This window comes from Pituophis catenifer, unplaced genomic scaffold, assembly GCF_029215685.1.
Source record: "Pituophis catenifer annectens isolate HBS135680 unplaced genomic scaffold, rPitCat1.0.hap2 SCAF_16, whole genome shotgun sequence".
Classification (NCBI taxonomy): domain Eukaryota; kingdom Metazoa; phylum Chordata; class Lepidosauria; order Squamata; family Colubridae; genus Pituophis; species Pituophis catenifer.
In genome coordinates this window covers 9,387,051-9,405,973 of record NW_027256896.1, presented here as the reverse complement: position 1 = coordinate 9,405,973, position 18,923 = coordinate 9,387,051, and the positions used below count along the sequence as shown (strand labels likewise).

Below are 18,923 nucleotides of genomic sequence, written 5' to 3'. Positions count from 1 at the left end.
GAACTGGTAGTAAAAAAAATTGAATTTCACCACTGATACATATCCTGAATAAAAAAAATATGCATCCCCCCCGCAACTACCTAGTTAATATCTCACCAGGGTTCCAGAACTCTTGAAGAAGTGTTACCTGGGCAGGTGATTGGCATCCAGCCCGACCGCCTCACGGAAACATTCCTGGGCCTTGAGGTTGTTTTCAGTCAACAGACAAAAAGCTCCATAATCCAACCAGCTCTGGATATCTTGGGGGTTTCGAGACAACCTCTGGAGACAGAAGGACCATCGCCTAAGTTAGTATTCTGTTTGAAAGGTTTGAATGGAAAGATCTGAAGATCAAAAATAGCAAGAGCAAGAGCACTTAAGACTTATATACCACTTTACAATGCTTTACAGCTCTTTCTAAGCGGTTTACAGAGTCAACCTCTGTATAATCTGGCTCCTCATTTTACCGAATTGGGAAGGATGGACGGCGGAGTCAACCTTGAGCTGGTCAGGATTGAACACCTGGCAGCGGGCAGAGTTTGCCTGCGATATTGCATTCTAATTACTGTGACACTACAGCTAATCAGCAGTAGCACTTACAGTATAAACTGCTTTACAGTGCTTTACAGCCCTCTCTAAGCGGTTTATAGAGTAAACCTATGGTCCCCCAACACTCTGGGTCCTCGTTTTACCCACCTCGTAAGGATGGAAGATTGAGTCAATCTTGAGCCGATAAGAATCGAACTGCTGGCAGTCGGCAGAATTAGCCTGCAATACTGCATTCTAACCACTGGGCCACCATGGCTCAATAAGATATCAACTTCCGAATACAATAAAATGTTTTTTGACTTTATTTGAGCTTTCCCATCTCCCTAGTGTATGTATGTTCCAGGAATTCTTGAATAAGAATCTATCGAGACCAAGGGTGTCCAACTGGGGCAACTTTTAAGATAGGTGGACTGTCAGGGTTCCAAGTAACACTCCCAACGAAATCAAACTCCGAGGCTTGAAGTTCCTCAAAGCTAACTTTTATTAGAGATGAGCCGAGGTGGCGCAGTGGTTAGAGTGCAGTACTGCAGCTACTTCAGCTGACTGCTAGTTCAGCAGATCAGCGGATCAAATCTCACCGGCTCAAGGTTGACTCAGCCTTCCATCCTTCCGAGGTGGGTAAAATGAGGACCCAGATTGTTGGGGGCAATATGCTATTTAGTATACTGTCTTTGGTGTAAGCCGCCCAGAGTCCTCGGAGAGTGGGTGGCATAGAAATATGACTAATAAATGAATAAATAAATAAATGTCATATTGGCACAGCTGGGAAAACCCGAATCTGAAAGCTTCCACGTTTTCCACACCCACAAGAAAGTTCAAGACCTTGCTCACATCTCCCACATATCCATCCAGCTCCAATCAGTTCTTTCCCCAACAGAAGACATCCTCCAATTTCTTCTTTGCACAGCTGCCGGACCCCATGGCCTTGAACTTCTCTTAGAAAGGTTTGTTATGGCTATCTCTACTTCACTCATGCAATCCCCTCTCCCAACTTCCCACGGTATGATTGTGGCAGGCCTGGATCCTCAAGGCACACAGGTAATATGGCTTCCGGGCATGACAGGGACTTCAACTCCCAGAATTCCCCAGCCAGCCTTCCACTGAAAGAGAAAGGACTACGGCATCTGAATGCTTCCAATTCTTAAAAAAAAAAAGTGCTCTGGGAGCTTGATGGCTTTCTTGCAGACATTTCATTACCCAACGATAGTCCTGATAGCATTACCTAGAGTGGGCCATGAAACGTCCGCAAGAAAACCGCCCAAGCTCACAGAGCACCAAGGACCCCCCCATTTCAACCCTGAGTTACATGTGTTCTTCTTTATCAGGAAAACTCATTGTTTCCAAAGTTGTTCTGCTTGGAAAGAAGGAGGAGGAGGAGTTCCCTTACCTCCTGATAGTAAGTTGATGCCAAACCGTACTCTCCGTTGACCTGGGCCTCTCGAGCAAACAGCTGGAGCTGCTCCAAGGTGGTGTATACGGGAGGAGGAGGACTTGGAGTCTGGAGGGACAGCACCTAGTCAGGGCAGGGGAATAACAGATTAACAGAGTTGGAAGGGACCTTGTAGGTCATCTAGTCCAACCCCCCACCCAAGCAGGAGATCCTACACCATTTCTGACAGATGGCAGTCCAATCTCTTATTGAAAGCCTCCAGTGATGAAGCTCCCACAACTTCCGAAGGCAGCTTCTGTTCCACTGGTTGATTGCTCTCACTGTCAGAAAATTCCTCATTTCTAGGTTGAATCTCTCCTTGATCAGCTTCCATCCATTATTCCTTGTCTGGCCTTCGGGTGCTTTGGAAAAAGCTTGACCCCTTCCTCTCTGTGGCAGCCCCTCAAATATTGGAAGACTGCTATCATGTCTCCCCTGGTCCTTCTCTTCACTAGACTAGCCATGCCCAGTTCCTGCAACCGTTCATCGTATGTTTTAGCCTCCAGTCCCCTAATCACCTTTGTTGCTCTTCTCTGCACTCTTTCTAGAGTCTCAACATCTTTTTTATAGTGTGGTGACCAAAACTGGATGCAGTATTGTAGGTGTGGTCTTACTGAGGGTTTGTAGAGTGGCTTTATAGAATAGGCTTTATAGAATAATGATAAATTATAATAAATAAATTATAAATAATAATTTATAGGCTTTATAGAATAATGAACATGCCACTCAGTTAAAGGAGGGCTCAACTCAGCACTTGGCAATATCTATTCAAGCAGAGGTCATCCTCGACTTACAAACTATTCATTTAGTGATGGCTTTAGGTTATAGCGGCACTGAAAAAATGACTTATGACTGAAAGTCTATGGAGATTCTCAGTCCTCCAGGTCATGTTCTGGCAAGCAGTCTCTGAGGCACGAAACACAATGAGCCAAATCTTCAGAAATCCGAATGGTTGTCTCCTACAACCACCACTCCCCTTTGCTTCTATTTATTCCCCAGCCAGGGAGGGGCCATTCAGCATCCACGTGTGCTTTGCTTCCCAAGTCGACTCCTTGTCCTCCGTTGTTCTCCTCTCCTAACAGCTCTGCGCGTCTGGAACAGGTCCCAGCTGTTCTTCCTCCTCACTCATCTCAGCTTCCAGGCAGTTGCCTCTCTGCTGGCTGGGGAATTGTGTGGATGTTTGGGTGATTGAGGGGTGGGGAAATTGTGGTGGGTGGGGTGTGTTTGGGGATTGTTATGTGTGTTGGACCTGGTCTTTGGATGTTAAGCGAATTTTGTTGTATGGGTATATACAATAAATATACATACAATGACAAAGTTTATATTATATTATATTATATTATATTATATTATATTATATTATATTATATTATATTATATTATATTATATTATATTATAATATTATTATATTATATTATATTATATTATATTATATTATATTATATTATATTATATTATATTATTATATTATATTATATTATATTATATTATATTATATTATATTATATTATATTATATTATATTATATTATATTATATTATATTATATTATATTATATTATAAATGTTGGACAGCCCTGGCTCTACTTCCGATGCAGAGCATCCATCAGAGCCTTCCTCAGACTCCAGAACTGGCCCAAGTTCCTCCCGAACCTCCTCATCGTCCGAATCTGATGGGCCACAACACTCTTAGCCACAGAAATGCTGGAGTCAACTGTGGCTGTAAGTCAAGGAGTACCTGTATAGGCAGTCTTCTTAAACTTTCACCATCAGCATGTGGGACACAGACCGCTCTGTTGCAAGCCAAAAGCTGGATTAAACCATTTATTTATTTTTATTTATTAGTTCGATTTATATGCCGCCCTTCTCTGGAGACTCAGGGCGGCTTACAATACGTTAAGCAATAGCCTTCATACTTTTGTATATACCTGCTTAGTAGGGCTTTTGGGCCCCCCCTAATCGGTGTTCTTTTTTATACAAAGTCAGCTTATTGCCCCCACAATCCGGGTCCTCATTTTACCTACCTTGAAAGGATGGAAGGCTGAGTCAACCTTGAGCCTGGTGAGATTTGAACTTGCAATAATTGCAGGCAGCTGGCAGCTAAGTGCTACTTTAACAGCACTTTAGTCCTCTGCGCCACCCAGGCTCCTTGCCCATCTTGCCCCCCCCCCCCATTACTCTTCCCTTGGTGTGCCTGACATAGATCACCCAACAAACTCAACAGTAAAAGGAGGGAGAATTTTGCTCTTCCGAAGCTCACCTGATTCAAGGCAACGTGCATCTGATCCATCAGGTAGACGTACAACTCACTGAGGAAAGCTTGGAGTTGGTCCAGAGTTTCAAAAGCGGTTGTCTTCAAGTACTTCTCCCGCACAATTTTCACAACCGCGTGCTGCAAGGATGAGATAGACTTAATCCCAAGGACCCATATATTCGGAAGGGAAGGAGCGACTAATTTATGAGATGTTAGATTCCACTGCCTGGTGGATCACTACAGATCTAAAGAAAGGGGGAGTTAGACCTGCCATCATTTAAACCTCTAAACAGAAACGATCCTTGGCTCCATTTGTTGAGAAAGATATAGTTTGATTAGAAGCCAAGTATATTGCAGGGTTGCAATGCCAGAACTGAGAATCGCGGGCCAAAATTCTTAATTACAACTTTTTCCTCCCTTAACTGTCTCCCATCGCTGCCCACCCTCTATGACCAATCAGGTTCAAGCAAGATAATTTCAGAACAGCCACTTCAAGCATAGGTTGATATGCAGCTGCTTTTCTTTCCCAGCTGGTTGACCTTGAAGCAGCATCTCGGGGAGATACAGAAGTTACTTTCGTTTTCCCCCAAGCATCCTCCCCTCCCCTCCTCCCTCTCCAGAGTTCATGGTAGACTGTCACCCGCATGGTAGCGAAGCACACGCAAGCATAAGGTGGCAGCTGACAGGGGGCTTCTGAAATGCTAAAAGAAGAGTCCCATGAGGAGAAAATGTGACACTTCAACGTGTCATTCCACCCTCTGCAATCAAACGTCACTTTTGCAAAGAGAGATCCGCATCGTGACGGAAATACCTTGAGTTGCTCCTTAAAGGCAAAATATTTCCCCGAGGTGTTCAGCTCATAGTTGAGTTGACATTTCTGGTCTTCCAGGATCTGAGAATCAACCACAAGCCCTTGGACCACCTGCCTTCCAAAGAGCTCATGATACTCATCTAGGATGGATGCAGCAATGCTGGTGATCTGTGTGTGATAATCTTCTACGGCCTAAGGAAATCAAGAAGCCAGGAAAATCTTCAAGTGGTCAAAAATCATTTCTCCATGAGAAGGTGGCGTACACTCCTGGCGAACACTCTTGGTTGCTGTTTTCCATTGCTTGAACTGTCACACCCCAATCATCAAGACTAGTACAAGCTCATCCTTGCATATCCAGACACAAAGAGCTTCTAGGGTACCAACAGAAGAGAGTATGGGTACATGAGGGTGGGGTCCTTGGTGCTCTCTGAGCATGGTGCTTTTCTTGCCGACGTTTCATTACCAAACCTGGCTAGGACTGATGATGTTACCTAGTATGGTAATGGAACGTCAGCAAGAAAACCATCAAGTTCAGACGGCAACAAGAATCCCTTGGCTTCTAGTGTGGGCTCTGATGGATGCTCTATGTCGGAAGCAGAGATGGAGCCAGGGCCGCCTGACATTTCCCAGCCAGCGGAGAGGCAGCTGCCTTTGGAGGCAGAGATAAGTGGGGAGGAAAAACAGCTGGGGCCTGTTCCAGATGTGCGTATGCACAGAGCAGTTAGGAGTGGAGAACAACAGAGGACAAGGAGTCGACTCAGGAAGCAAGGCACACGTGGACACTGAATGGTCCCTCCCTGGCTGGGGAATAAATAGAAGCAAAGGGGAGTGGTGGTTGTAGGAGACAACCGTTTGGATTTCTGAAGATTTGGCTCATTGTGTTTTGTGCCTCAGAGACTGCTTGCCAGAACTTAATTTACAGCTATGTGGTTGGAAGCTCCCGGCCTGGTAATTATCTCAAGGACTGAGTAACAGGCATGAGGTCAAAAGCACATGCTGGATGTGGCTTATGGGTAAGATTCTATGGTCAGCTAGATGTTTCTGAAGGGGACGAAATGGTGATAGAGCAGTGAACCATGGTCATCGGTGAATTCTGGCTGGCAAATTTTTCCGGATAAAGGAGAGACCCAGAGATTGCCAGCCCCCAGTTCCCTGCATCCCAGATTACTACTCTTTTCTTTTTTGCTTTCCCTTTTTCTCTTATCTTGAACTTCAAATGTGTTTTGTTTTTATTCTGTGGAAAAACTTCTCTAAAATATTATATCTATATATTGCAGCATCCGTCTGATTTATTGGGTGACCTTTTCAGTCTCACTTTCATATTTATCTGCGTGTGAGAGAATAAACTCTGGTTGAGGAATTGGCAATCTTGGTTTCAGGACTGATCAAAACCAGCAATTGGCAAGCTGGCTGGGGAATTCTAGGACTTGAAGCAGTGATGAAATCCAATTTCTTTTTACTACCGGTTCTGTGGGCATGGCTTGGTGGGTGTGGCTTGCTGGGCATGGCAGGGGAAGGATACTGCAAAATCCCTATTCCCTCCCCACTCCTGGGGGAAGGATATTGCAAAATCCCCATTCCCTCCCCACTCCTGGGGGACGGATACTGCAAAATCTCCAATCCCACCCCACTCTTGGGCCAGCCAGAGGTGGTATTTGCCGGTTCTCCGAACTACTCAAAATTTCCGCTACTGGTTCTCCAGAACCTGTCAGAACCTGCTGGATTTCACCCCTGACTTGAAGTCCACATCTCTTAAAGTTGTCAAGGACATGGATCGGGCGGGGAGGGGGAAATGATTTCATATGAAAATGAAGAGTTTCCTTAATGTGACATTAAAGCTGCCTTCCAGAGAATCTCAGCTGTTATTATTGTTTTTAAATTAAGACATTTCTAGCCCCTAAGGTTTTAAAAACACACTTGGACATAAAAAACAGCAGACATAACAAACAACGTCTAATTGAAATCCCAGAAACTAGACCACGGACGGGGACGCTATTCTTAGCTCTCCTACAAGGAATGCAAATAATTTACGCACAACAGGAAAAATTAGGCACATCGGAGCAATCTCTTTCAGCTGCACTGTTGTCTGTTCTCGATACAAAAACTAGACCAGAATGGCAAAGATTTTCTTTTTTAAGAAAAAAAAAATGCAGAAGGAGAACTACTGAGTAAGCTTCATTCCGTACCTTCATGGCTCCTGCAGTCCTTCGAGGGAGTGGTGGGTGTGGAGGAATCATCTCTTTCACTCTGAAAGTGTTGGAAGAAAGGACAAATTGGGAATTGTTTTGATAACCTGACCATTCAGGTTTGATAACCTGACCATAACCTGCCCCCGGAAGTGCGTAAGATCTCCGACCTCCGGGTATTTCGCTGTGCACTCAAGACCCTGTTGTTCCGCCAGGCCGGGCTATCAACATAATAATTTTAAATTGGGTGTTTTAAATTTCTGGGGTTTTAAATTGAGCCGAATTATTTAATAATTTTAAATTATTTTAATTGATATTTGTCTTGTGCTTTTAATAGGCTGTACACCGCCCTGAGTCCTTCGGGAGAAGGGCGGTATAGAAATAAAATTATTGTATTATTGTATTGTATTCATTTTGCTATCCCATTCACGGTTTACTTTGAAGTCCGTTCTATGAAACTTAACAGGATCAGCTTGCAGAATGAACACGCAAAGGATTGTGCGTTCACATTGTTTCAACCTGGGATACGTGTTTATGGGGATCCTCAGTCATCCAGGTCATGGTTGTCCCCATGATGCTTCCTCAAGAGGCAGCTGGACTTTCTCAGGTTTTCTTCTTTTTATTATTTATTTGTCAAGTACGTATTAGATAATATATATATAAGTATAAGCATGAATTGAATACATAAAATGAATACAAATGAAGGGAATATTAGGACAGGGACAGTAGGCACGCTGGTGCGTTTACACACGCCCCTTACAGACCTCTTAGGAATGGGGTGAGGTCAACAGTAGACAGTTTAAGGTTAAAGTTTTGGGGTTTTGGGGAAGAAACCACAGTGTCAGGTAGAGCATTCCAGGCATTGACAACTCTGTTGCTGAAGTCCTATTTTCTGCAATCGAGTTTGGAGTGGTTCACTTTAAGTTTGTATCTCTTGTGTGCTCGTGTATTGTTGTGATTGAAGTTGAAGTAGTCATTGACAGGTAGGACATTGTAGCAGATAATTTTATGAGCTATGCTTAGGTCAGACCAAAGGCAGCGAAGTTCTAAGTTGTCGAAGCCCAGAATTTCAAGTTTGGTGGCCTAAGGTATTTTGTTGCGAGCAAACAAAATACTTTTTTTCTCCCCCTTGAAGATGTTTCGCTTCTTATCCAAGAAGCGTCTTCAGTCCTGAAGGAGTTTCTCGGATGAGAAGTGAAATGTTTTTTTTTTTTTTAAAAATGAAGAAAGTCCAGTTGCTTCTTGAAAAAGCACCTTTGGGACAACCTGAGATAAGGTCTCCCCACAGAAATTTTTGTAACAGGCTAATTTAGCTGAGTTTATAAGCTTTGTAGGTGCTCTCCAAGGTCCTGAAATCTGCCTGGGCACAATGTATGGTTGGGTGACCAACCTATCTTCCTGGGCTCATGATGAGATCAAAATTCAGTAAGACACAAAACCGTTGTCGTGACTGATCTGGTCCAATATATGCTGTAGAATGAATGGGATAAGCAAGGATAATGCCTTCCACTGACAGAGAATGAGCAGCACTACCAAAGATGCATAGAATCACAGGGATGGATGGGACCTAGGAGATCTTCTAGTCCAACCCCATGCCTAAGGCAGGAGTCCTTATATCACCCCGGACAAATGGTTGTCCAATCTTTCCTTGAAAACCTCCAGTGATGGAGTATCAATAATTCTGGGAGGGAAGCTGTTAGCCATTGATTAATCGTTCTCACTATCATGGGAGTGTCAAAAACAGACTTTGACCCACGCCCACTTATATACATATATCTAGATATAAAACTTACCGGCTGGCAAGTTCCTCTGGCAGACGCTTGGGCACCAAAGCTCTGTCCAGCGTAAACTCTAACACAATAAAACTTCCATTTTCTACATATTGCTGGAAAAAGAAAGGGGTTGATATTTTTTCAGGAGCATAGCCAACATCCTAGAATGTTTCCACAGACACACACACACACACACACACACACACACACACACACACACAAATTTATCCCAAACACATTAGGTTTCAATTATGGGAATTTAAATCTAACATCTGGAGAATTAGCTAGGTTCATGTCAAGCCATTGCTGCAAGACACAGCAGAAGTAACTCAGTGATATGAGAAGAAAAAGAAAGAAAGAAAGAAAAAGAAAGAAAGAAAGAAAGGGAGGAAGGAAGGAAAGAAGGAAGGAAGAGGCAGAGAAAGAAAGAAAGAAAGAAAGAAAGAAAGGAAGGAAGGAAGGAAGGAAGGAAGGAAGGAAGGAAGGAAGGAAGGAAAGAAGAAAAATAGGGAGGGAGGGAGGAAGAAAGAGGCAGAGAAAGAAAGAAAAAGAGGGAGGAAGGAAGGAAGAGGCAGATAGAGAGAGAGAAAGGGGGGGAGAGGGAGGAATGCACTTTGAGGATATTCAGAAGCACTCATTCACATAGTTCATTTCAGAAGCACTCATTCACATAGTTCATAGTTCATAGTTCATAATTCTCATTTCACGTAGTTCAAGATCCATCCTTGAGAGTCCAAGTGGAATCTACAAATAGTCTACATTTGACATCTTTTAAAACCCTGGCATTACCTGTCCTTCCAAGTTCTGGCATTGAGACAGGGCAGCCTCTACTGTGATCTCAGAGATGTCCTTTTTTACAATATTGGAGGGCTGAAGAGGAAGCAAAAAAAAAAAAAAGGTCTTTTACTGGATATCATTTCTGAAAAGCTTCCTTTGTTTGACTTCTGGGGGGTGGGGGTGGGGTGCTAATTTAAAATTGGCAAGAGGGACGAGCTTGAAACTAAAATGGATGGTTCTCCTTTTCCTCTGTGCTCTCGTAGGGCTGTGTGGTGCTTTGAAATCTATTCTAATCTATTCTAGAGAGCCGGTTCGGTCTAGTTGTGAAGGTGCTGGCCTAAAAACCGGGAGACTGTGAGTTCTAGTTTCGCGTTAGGCATGAAGGCTGGCTAGGTGACTCTGAGCCAATCACCAGAAGACTGGGAGTTCTAGTCCTGCTTTAGGCATGAAGGCTGGCTGGGTGACTTTGAGAATCACCAGAAGACTGGGAGTTCTAGTCCCGCCTTAAGCATGAAGCCTGGCTGGGTGACTCTGAGCCAATTGGGAGGCTGTGAGTTCTAGTCCCGCCTTAAGCATGAAGCCTGGCTGAGTGACTCTGAGCCAATCACCAGAAGACTGGGAGTTGTAGTCCTGCCTTAAGCATGAAGCCTGGCTGAGTGACTCTGAACCAATCACCAGAAGACTGGGAGTTCTAGTCCCGCCTTAAGCATGAAGCCTGGCTGGGTGACTCTGAGCCAATCACCAGAAGACTGGGAGTTCTAGTCCCGCCTTAAGCATGAAGCCTGGCTGGGTGACTCTGAGCCAATCACCAGAAGACTGGGAGTTCTAGTCCCGCCTTAAGCATGAAGCCTGGCTGGGTGACTCTGAGCCAATTGGGAGGCTGTGAGTTCTAGTCCTGCCTTAAGCATGAAGCCTGGCTGGGTGACTCTGAGCCAATCACCAGAAGACTGGGAGTTGTAGTCCCGCCTTAAGCATGAAGCCTGGCTGGGTGACTCTGAACCAATCACCAGAAGACTGGGAGTTGTAGTCCCGCCTTAAGCATGAAGGCTGGCTGGGTGACTCTGAGCCAATCACCAGAAGACTGGGAGTTGTAGTCCCGCCTTAGGCATGAAGGCTGGGCGGATGACTCTGAGCCAATTGGGCGGCTGTGAGTTCTAGTCCCACTTTCAGCATGAAGGCTGGCTGGGTGACTGGAGACCCCTGGACTTGCACTGATTTTGTTGCAATTCTCACCTTCCTCAGCATTATTTCTCGTTGCTTGTCATCTTTGATGTTCTTCCCGAGGATGCTTTTGGTGTGGGGACTGTACATTCCTATGGGCCCAAATTTATTAAGAATTGCCTGATGGCCCACATCACGAAAAAGACTGAAGAGGCACTTGGTCTGAAACAAAAAGGGCACCAAGTGAGAATGAGGTTTCACTTTTATTGTATACCATCAACAGACCCTCTCTGAGGGAAATGAGTGTAGAACAGTGATGGCTAACCTTTTTGCCGTTGTGTGCCAAAAGTGGGGGTCGTGCTGGGTGGTCGCGTGGGCGTGTGGCCAAACCCATAATTCAATGACCCCCATGCCCCACTCCCCCACATGCACGTGATGGCAAAAAGGTTAGTGGTGGGCCTGGTAAACCCGTTTTTCGCCCTCCCCAGACAGCCTCTCGCGCACTGGAAGGCTCCTATCATATCACCTCTAGTCTTTCTTTTTGTTAGACTAGTCCAGACATATGGCTAGGGCAGTGATGGCAAACCTATTGTCAGCGTTCCAGAAAAAAAACCCTCTCCAAGTAAAGACACAGAAGCAAGCATTTTCCAAAGTCCTCTTTACTAGAATAGGCAAACTGGCACATCTGGGAAATCCCGAATCTGAAAAGCCCGGGCTTTCCTTCACTAATTCAAAGCTCCCAAAACCATCCCATTTCTCCCCAGTCGGTCACATGCTCCAATCAACGCCCGTTCCACCTCGACTCAGCCCCTGACCTTGACCGATAGGAAGAATGCTATTATGTCTACTAATTCTCCTCTCCTAAATCCCCCCTCCTACTTTCCCACACACGAGGAGATGGCAGCATTGAAGCTTCTGGCCTAATATGGCTTCCAAGGTTGACACCTATGGTGGCACGCCCAGCTCTCTCTGCGGGCACGCCAGCCGTCGACCCAGCCCAGCTCCGCCGAGTATATGCGCACGCCTTCTGCCAGCCAGCTGGTCTTTGGGGTGGGGCGCATGCAGGGGACACGCATGGGCCTGCACAGGTAGGCGGGGCACATGCGTGGGATGTGTGTGTGTGAAGGTTGATGCAGGAGGCTTTCCAGGCCCAAAATGGGGCACAGGGGCAGGAGGGGGGCTCGTGCGACCCCCTGCACCCTGTTTTGGCTTCCAGGTTGGCGCAAGAGGCTTTCCAGATCCAAAACTGTTCTAAGCCTCCCGGAAGCAAGATGGCAATAACCATTTCAAAGAAAACCCAAAGCAAGAGAATCTCGACCGAACAGCCACACAAATGAAGCTGTTACCTTTTCAAACACTTCACTGTCGTGGTAAGGATAAACTCGGAATGCTCCCCGGATCCGCTTCACCCCTGGATACAGCAGAGGCACTAAATTGACGTAAGCCACGCCGTGAAAGGAAATGGGATCTTCTTCTGCTCCAGCAATAGCTCCGCTTCCCTAGAAAAGGACAGTGAAAATGATCATCTTCCCTGGGGATAGTCAGAGCAGCCCAAATGAAGTATAGGTAGTTGAGTTATGGCCTTAATCAGGTGTCAGCAACCCGCAGCTCTGGAGCCGCATGTGGCTCTTTCATCCCTCTGCTGCGGCTCCCTGTCGCCGGTCGGCTCCACAGTTGATAGGGCTTTCGGTTAGGACAGGCAGAGGAAAAAGGATGTCGGGCTAGAGGAGACTCTATGGTGGGGGAACCAGACTTCCGGTCGGCTCCAGAATTGAATGGGGGGCTTCCGGTTAGGACCTTTGTGGCTCTTTGAGTGTTTAAGGTTGCCGACCCCTGGCCTTAATGGAGTCTGCTCAGCACTGTCGTAACCCGTAATGGTCGTTTTTCAATCACTTGTGTGACTGATTTTACAATCTTTTTTTGCAGCGCTCGTGAAGCAAACGGCGTGGTGGTTAAGCCAGCGTTCTCCCAGAATTCTTCTTCATGGCTTTGTGGACTGGTTTGGGGGGGGAGGCAGGAGCTCCATCTGCATGCATCCATGCTTGTCTGCTGCTTGCGCAAGGGAGGATGTGTGCGCGCTCACCCAGCACTTCCATGGGCCAGTACCGGAGGGCTCAAGGCCCAGGAGTGGGTCGTAGCCTAAGGTTTGGGGGACCCCTGGGTTAAGCCAACCAGTGGAAGCAAATATTAAGGGTTTTTTTTGGCTAAACCAGAGTAAAATGTGGTCGCGTGACTGTGGGATGCTGCAAACAGCTGTATTTTATCGGCTCAAGGCAGCAAACCTACTTAATACTGAAGAACAGTTCCATGGTTGCAGGACGGGAAAAGCAACCATCAGAATTTTGAATCTGGGTCTTAACTTCAAATGGTCACCAAACTACTGGGCCTAAGTCAAGGACCACCCGCAGCCAGAATCCCTTCTGTAGTATTTAAAAAGTCATCTGTCAGGGTTCTGACAGATGCCCTAATTAAATCATGACCCTCGAGCCAAGCTTCAAAAGAAATCCAGTTATTTATTAGGAGTTTCATGTCAGCACGTTCTAAGTGAAGCCAACTCTGACCCCTTGTAATTTATGGCCCAGGAGTGACCCTGTTTCCCCCTCCCTCCAGGGTGTATCATCAGTCACATTTGCCAACAGAGCAATTTCACAGGTTGTAAAGATCACTCCCCTCTGGCCACTATGGGTAACCCTGGGAGACAGCCTTGACAGAGAAATGTCTGGAATGTGTTTTTGTTTTTGTTTGCTATGCTGCTTCGCCGTAGTTGCAAATTTGTTTTTCCATCCCCCTTGGCTATGGCAACCCGAGAGCAGGTCAGGGATGCTTTGCGAGTTGACATCATCTTTAGGTAGCACATGTAAAACCACACCTAACTTTAATCTTAGCAAACCTACTTTTATAGTAAAGAGAGAGCCCAGAGTTGTGGTGAATGTGCTGGCCATGAAACGAGAGTTGATGAATTCTAGTCCCCCCACTTTGGGATTAAAGCTGGCTGTGTGACTTTGGGCCAATCACCAGGAGATGGTGAGTTGTAGTGCCGTTTAGGCATGAAAAGCCAGCTGGGTGACCTTGGGTGAATCACCAGGAGACCGTGAGTTCTAGTCCCGCCTCAGCCATGAAAGCCAACTGGGTGATTTGGGGCCAGTCCCTCCTTCTCAGCCCAACCCAGCTCTCAGGGTTGTGGCGGTGAGAAAAACAGAAGGGAGGAGCATTATGTTTGCTGTCTTGAGCTGATGAAATATTTTGTGAAAAGGAAAAAAAAAATGGTGGGATTAAAATATAGCAGTAATGAGGATGAGGATGAAGACCTAGCACCTTACCTTGTCTCCTTTGCCAGCTTTGACTTTCGTGGATGTGACTAGGGGCACTCTAGTAATTTCCACAGGCCAACAACGACAGTCGACAATCCGCCTGCGGAAGCTGCCAAACGGGAAGGGACCAAGAGCAGACCAGTTACAATCGTTTTGTAGGCAGATGCTCAAAAGGGCAGCGTGGACATTTGTACCAATGCCACAAAAGTGGGAGCATGCAGTGTGGGGAGAAATGGAGGAAGGAGTATTTATATATGTTCACCACCTTGTGTTGTTTATAAAAATAACAAGAGGTGGGATATAAATAAATCAATCGGTTGAGTTTCTTGACGGACAAGCAGGCAGTAAATATGCAAAATGCATGACAAATACCAGTACAAGTAAGTTTGTTGTAATGAGGCTTATTAATATTTATGCAGGGCTTTAGCTCAAGGAACTCGTGAATAAACATACGGCAAATCAAAATCTGCTGCAGTTAGAGAATTTGGAGAAGGCGAACCAGGGGTATGAATTGAGGGTAAAATCGCCAGGTCTCTGCTCTTAATTGCTTGACTCCCATAAACCATCCCATTAAGTTATGAATTGCTGGCGAATGACATGAGTTTTCTCACCATAGCACAGCTAAAGGATCCAGGTAGCAACGCCTTTCCAAGTCCCATATGACCCGTTTCTTAATAGTTTCACCCTGAATCCTGCTTTCCCGTTCCTTTAAAAAGAAAAAAAAGAAAAAGAGAGAGAGAGGGAGGGAGGGAGAGAGAGCCAATTAGGTGAAATAGGTAAGGCACAAGGCTAGAAACAGAGAGACCAGGGTTTCCAGTCTTGTTTTAGGCACAAAGCTGGCTGGGTGGCAATTCCCCCCTTGGCCCCTCCCTCCCAGTCCTGGGAAGAAGAAGGCATAGAAAAACTGCTTCTGAATATTTTGCCTTGAAAACTCCAGGGAGTTGTCTAGATAGCTTTCAGGAGTCAATACCTACTTGAGAAGGAGGAGGAGGAGAAAAGGACCCAGTCTGTTCAGGTTTAGAACTCGAGAGCTCAAGTAAATAGACTGGAACCAGTATTTGTTGATGGACTAGGGAAAAAAATTAACTCAATACAGGAGGAGGAGGAGGAGGAGGAGGAGGAGGAGGAGGAGGAGGAGGAGGAGGAGGAGGAGGAGGAGGAGGATTGGCCCCCTTCCATAAGACATAAAGGTGGAGCAAAGGGACATGAGCCTTTGCAGGAAGCAACTTTGTTCGTTCTGGTCGGCTGAAACTCTGAAGCTCCGTTTTGACTCTGTGCTCCGTTTGGCCTTGCTAAGCTAATTGGCTATTTGGCAGCGTTTCGAGGGAGATAAAGGTGGGTGCTTATCAGTCTGATCCCGAAAGACTGTGGCAGACGTCTGTCGGACTATTCACAAACTGCTTGGGACTCATTACGGGCTGTGAATGAACATAATTCACAGCCATTGAAATAAAAAGAAGGTTTGTGGAACTAAGCGTGTGATTGATACTGTCTCAAGAAGCCTTGGTCAGAACAAACTGGAGGACCACAACTCCCGTTCTAAGGAATCTGCTTCTCCAGCTCGGCCATACTCACCTCTGGGGTATTCAGTTCTCCATCTTCCTCCTCAAAGGCCCCACCAACAACAAAAGCCTCTGGGATGTTCTGTCCTCCGGGAGCTAAAATGTTGGCAACTGGCCATTTCTTGGGCCGAGGCAGAGGTTCTCTCTCACCGCCAAGTTTCAGGGTCCCATTCTTGAACAGGAAGGGGCATTCTTTCTGGAAAGGTCCCAGGAAACATTTCTTGAATTCACAGAGTTAAGAAGTCATTGATTCATTGACAAAGAGCTTAGCAGTTGCATTCTCAATTTCTGGGCATTTATATCTCAAAGGACCTCTCATGGACTATGAATGCTAACATGCTTGTGAAGAAGGCACAGAAGAGGCTGTACTTCCTGAGAATGCTCAGGAAGATAAATCTATCTCAGCATCTACTTCTGTCCTAGTATCGCAGCACCATTGAGAGTGTCCTGACATACGGCATTCTTGTATGGCATGGGAGCAGCTCTGTAGTGGACAAAAAAACTCTACAGAGAATCATTAAAACTGCCCAGAATATCATTGGGCGCCAGCTACCAGCCCTGGATGACATCTCCGAATCTCGCTGTTTGAGAAAGTTGCGTAACATTCTCAGAGACTCTTCCCATCCTGCTTACAATCTTTTTGGACTGTTGCCTTCTGGCAGAAGATACAGAACAATTCAAACTCGGACCACACGTTTTCTGAATAGTTTTTAATCCCAGAGCTATAATTGCACTCAACAATGAACTAAAGGGCCACCATCTGTGAGCTGTTGGACAGCATTACTTGGTCTGTGGTGTGGATGTTTGGGTGGTTTAGGGGTGGGGAATTGTGGTGGGTGGGAGTGTGTTTGGGGATTGTTATGTGTGTTGGACCTGGTCTTTGGGTGTTAAGTGAATTTCGTTGTATGGGTATACTGTGTATACACGTACAATGACAATAAAGTTGTTGTTGTTGTTGTTGTTGTTGTTGTTGTTGTTGTTGTTGTTATTATTATTATTATTATTATTATTATTATTCTCACAACACGTTCATCCATCAAGTCAAACTTTAGCTTTGCTTGGTGCTTGCATGGACCAACCCATTTGGTTAGTAATTATACACTGAGTTATGGAAGCTCAGAAAGTCCCTTAATTTATAATCAGGTTAAATGTCTTCTGTGAACTCAGACACTATATGGTACATGATGAAAAATAAATTGGACACAATCACATCTTGGAAAACATCCTGTAAAATAGTTACAGAAGGGGGACTAACTAAACCAACATATATATATCGGCTCCTTAATTTACAAGGAGCTTTAATTTTAATGTACATCAAGAAAGTTTCCATTTTTTCACTGTTTTTACAAAGAAAATGGTGCTTACATGTTAACGTACGTTTAGTACCACAAGGAAATTTTCATGCTGGTCCTTCTTTGCTCTTCACGAACGCAGATTCTGAGCTCACACACCACAGAATAAGCCACAGTGAACTGGCTTCATGCTTTGCGCATCACGAAATGACCAGAGTTTGCAAACTATAATGTCCGAGTTCACATCTTAAACCAAACCGTTTTGATGTAACAACAATGTATGAATCCAATTTTTGACCTGTCATTTCTTTTTCTTTCTTTGACTTAACTCAACAAAGGTTGCTCTCTAAATTAGGATAAACCCATTTGGCGTGCAATTATTCCTTCAGAGAAAGATCCTATTTCCTAACCGAGTTCATCTCTTCCATACATGCGTGAAACCTGGATCTGGAGAATATTAGTTAATTAACTCTGTCAAAGTAGCTTCATTTATAAACTCAGATGGGTCTATGGCAGGGTTCAGCAACCTGCAGCTCTGGAGCCGTATGTGGCTCTTTCACCCCTGTGCTGCGGCTCCCTGTCACTCAAAATATGCGTCACAACCGCCAATGTGTGACATCCGCCGGCACGGGATTAACTGAGTTTTTCAATCCCCGGTAGCCAACCATGGATAAATCCAAGAAAAGAAATGTTTCCGAAGAAAACAGAACGTGTAATTCAACTACTTATGCTAGTTTTGTGGTCGCTCAAGAAATAGTCAGGCACGGGAAGGGTTTTGTGCCTCCCGGTGTTTTCTTTTCTGTGGGAAACGGCTCCAAATGGCTCTTTTGGAGTGTTGAAGGTTGCCGACCCCTGGCCTATGGAAAGACCAGATTAGTAACACAATGTATGATTGTCCGAGATATGCTAATGGGATTATTTCTTAACAAATACCCAACTCAAAAGCCAAATTCACAGAGCAGCAGGAAAAGCCTTGCCTCAAGATGGAGAAATGAGATCCATCAGGCAGAACCGGCGAAGGGTTCAAACCAGAATCTTGGAGCAACGAGATTCAACTTTTGACATCTCTTCGTGGCTCGACGTGGTTCCACTGGGGACCTGCAGCACATTCTACATTTCGGACGTGCTGATCGTGAAAAGCAACATTTGCCAGACCGAAAGGCAAAGAAAAAAAAAAAACAGACTTGGAGAAAAAAGGAATAAAAGGACGCGGGATTTCACCAACTCACCTCACCAACTGCTGGCACCTGAAAGCCGACCATGTAATTATATTGAGGACCGGAGGGGATAAATGCCTCAGGGGCAGAATAGAGAGCTTCAACGGTCACTCTCAGCAGATTGCCTTCCGTCAGCTGATTTTGAGTCAGTAAGCTCTCCTGGACAGATACTAAGATATCGATGGAAGGCTGCAAAATCAGAGCAAACTTAAGGTAGATGTAGCAAGTATACGAACTTGGAAAAAGGAGAGCAGCGCAAAGAAGCCGGTAAGAGGCTTGGAGGCCAAATCCAGCGAAAAGTTAAGTGGAATTTGGGATGCTTAGCTTAAAGGAGATGTTTGACAAACTAAATATATAATAAATAATAATAAATACCTTGGTTTCTGGTCGGAGGTTCTCCAGAGGAGAACCAGGCAATGGATACAGGGGAAGCGTTGCATTGAACGAACACAATCCTGCAGAGAAAAGAGGGAGGGTGTCAGGTCTGCCATCTTCAGAATATCTTGCCTTGCTGGCGTCCTGCCATAAAACACAGGGGAGGTGGGAGGACGACGGGGAAACGGGGAAGGAAGTGGGAGGAGGATGACAGGAACTAGACAGGAATTTAATTCAATCCGGAATTA

At 45.3% G+C, this 18,923-nt stretch overlaps 1 protein-coding gene across 1 annotated transcript in view; it reads right to left on the bottom strand.

Annotated features, from left to right (window-relative positions):
• The window catches only part of CFAP70 (cilia and flagella associated protein 70), a 45,128-nt gene extending 26,768 nt beyond the window's left edge, over positions 1 to 18,360 (bottom strand). The window contains exons 1-13 of the mRNA XM_070955062.1: positions 18,313 to 18,360; positions 15,805 to 15,987; positions 14,841 to 14,935; positions 14,239 to 14,338; positions 12,265 to 12,417; positions 10,991 to 11,140; positions 9,770 to 9,850; positions 9,002 to 9,093; positions 7,209 to 7,269; positions 5,023 to 5,214; positions 4,218 to 4,349; positions 1,916 to 2,041; positions 128 to 261 (exon numbers count right to left, since the gene is read on the bottom strand). Of these exons, the coding sequence (XP_070811163.1) occupies positions 128 to 261; positions 1,916 to 2,041; positions 4,218 to 4,349; positions 5,023 to 5,214; positions 7,209 to 7,269; positions 9,002 to 9,093; positions 9,770 to 9,850; positions 10,991 to 11,140; positions 12,265 to 12,417; positions 14,239 to 14,338; positions 14,841 to 14,935; positions 15,805 to 15,987; positions 18,313 to 18,345 (1,532 nt within the window). The 5' untranslated portion in view covers positions 18,346 to 18,360. The remainder of the gene's footprint in view (positions 1 to 127; positions 262 to 1,915; positions 2,042 to 4,217; positions 4,350 to 5,022; positions 5,215 to 7,208; positions 7,270 to 9,001; positions 9,094 to 9,769; positions 9,851 to 10,990; positions 11,141 to 12,264; positions 12,418 to 14,238; positions 14,339 to 14,840; positions 14,936 to 15,804; positions 15,988 to 18,312) is intronic.
• Positions 18,361 to 18,923: the final 563 nt, after the last annotated feature.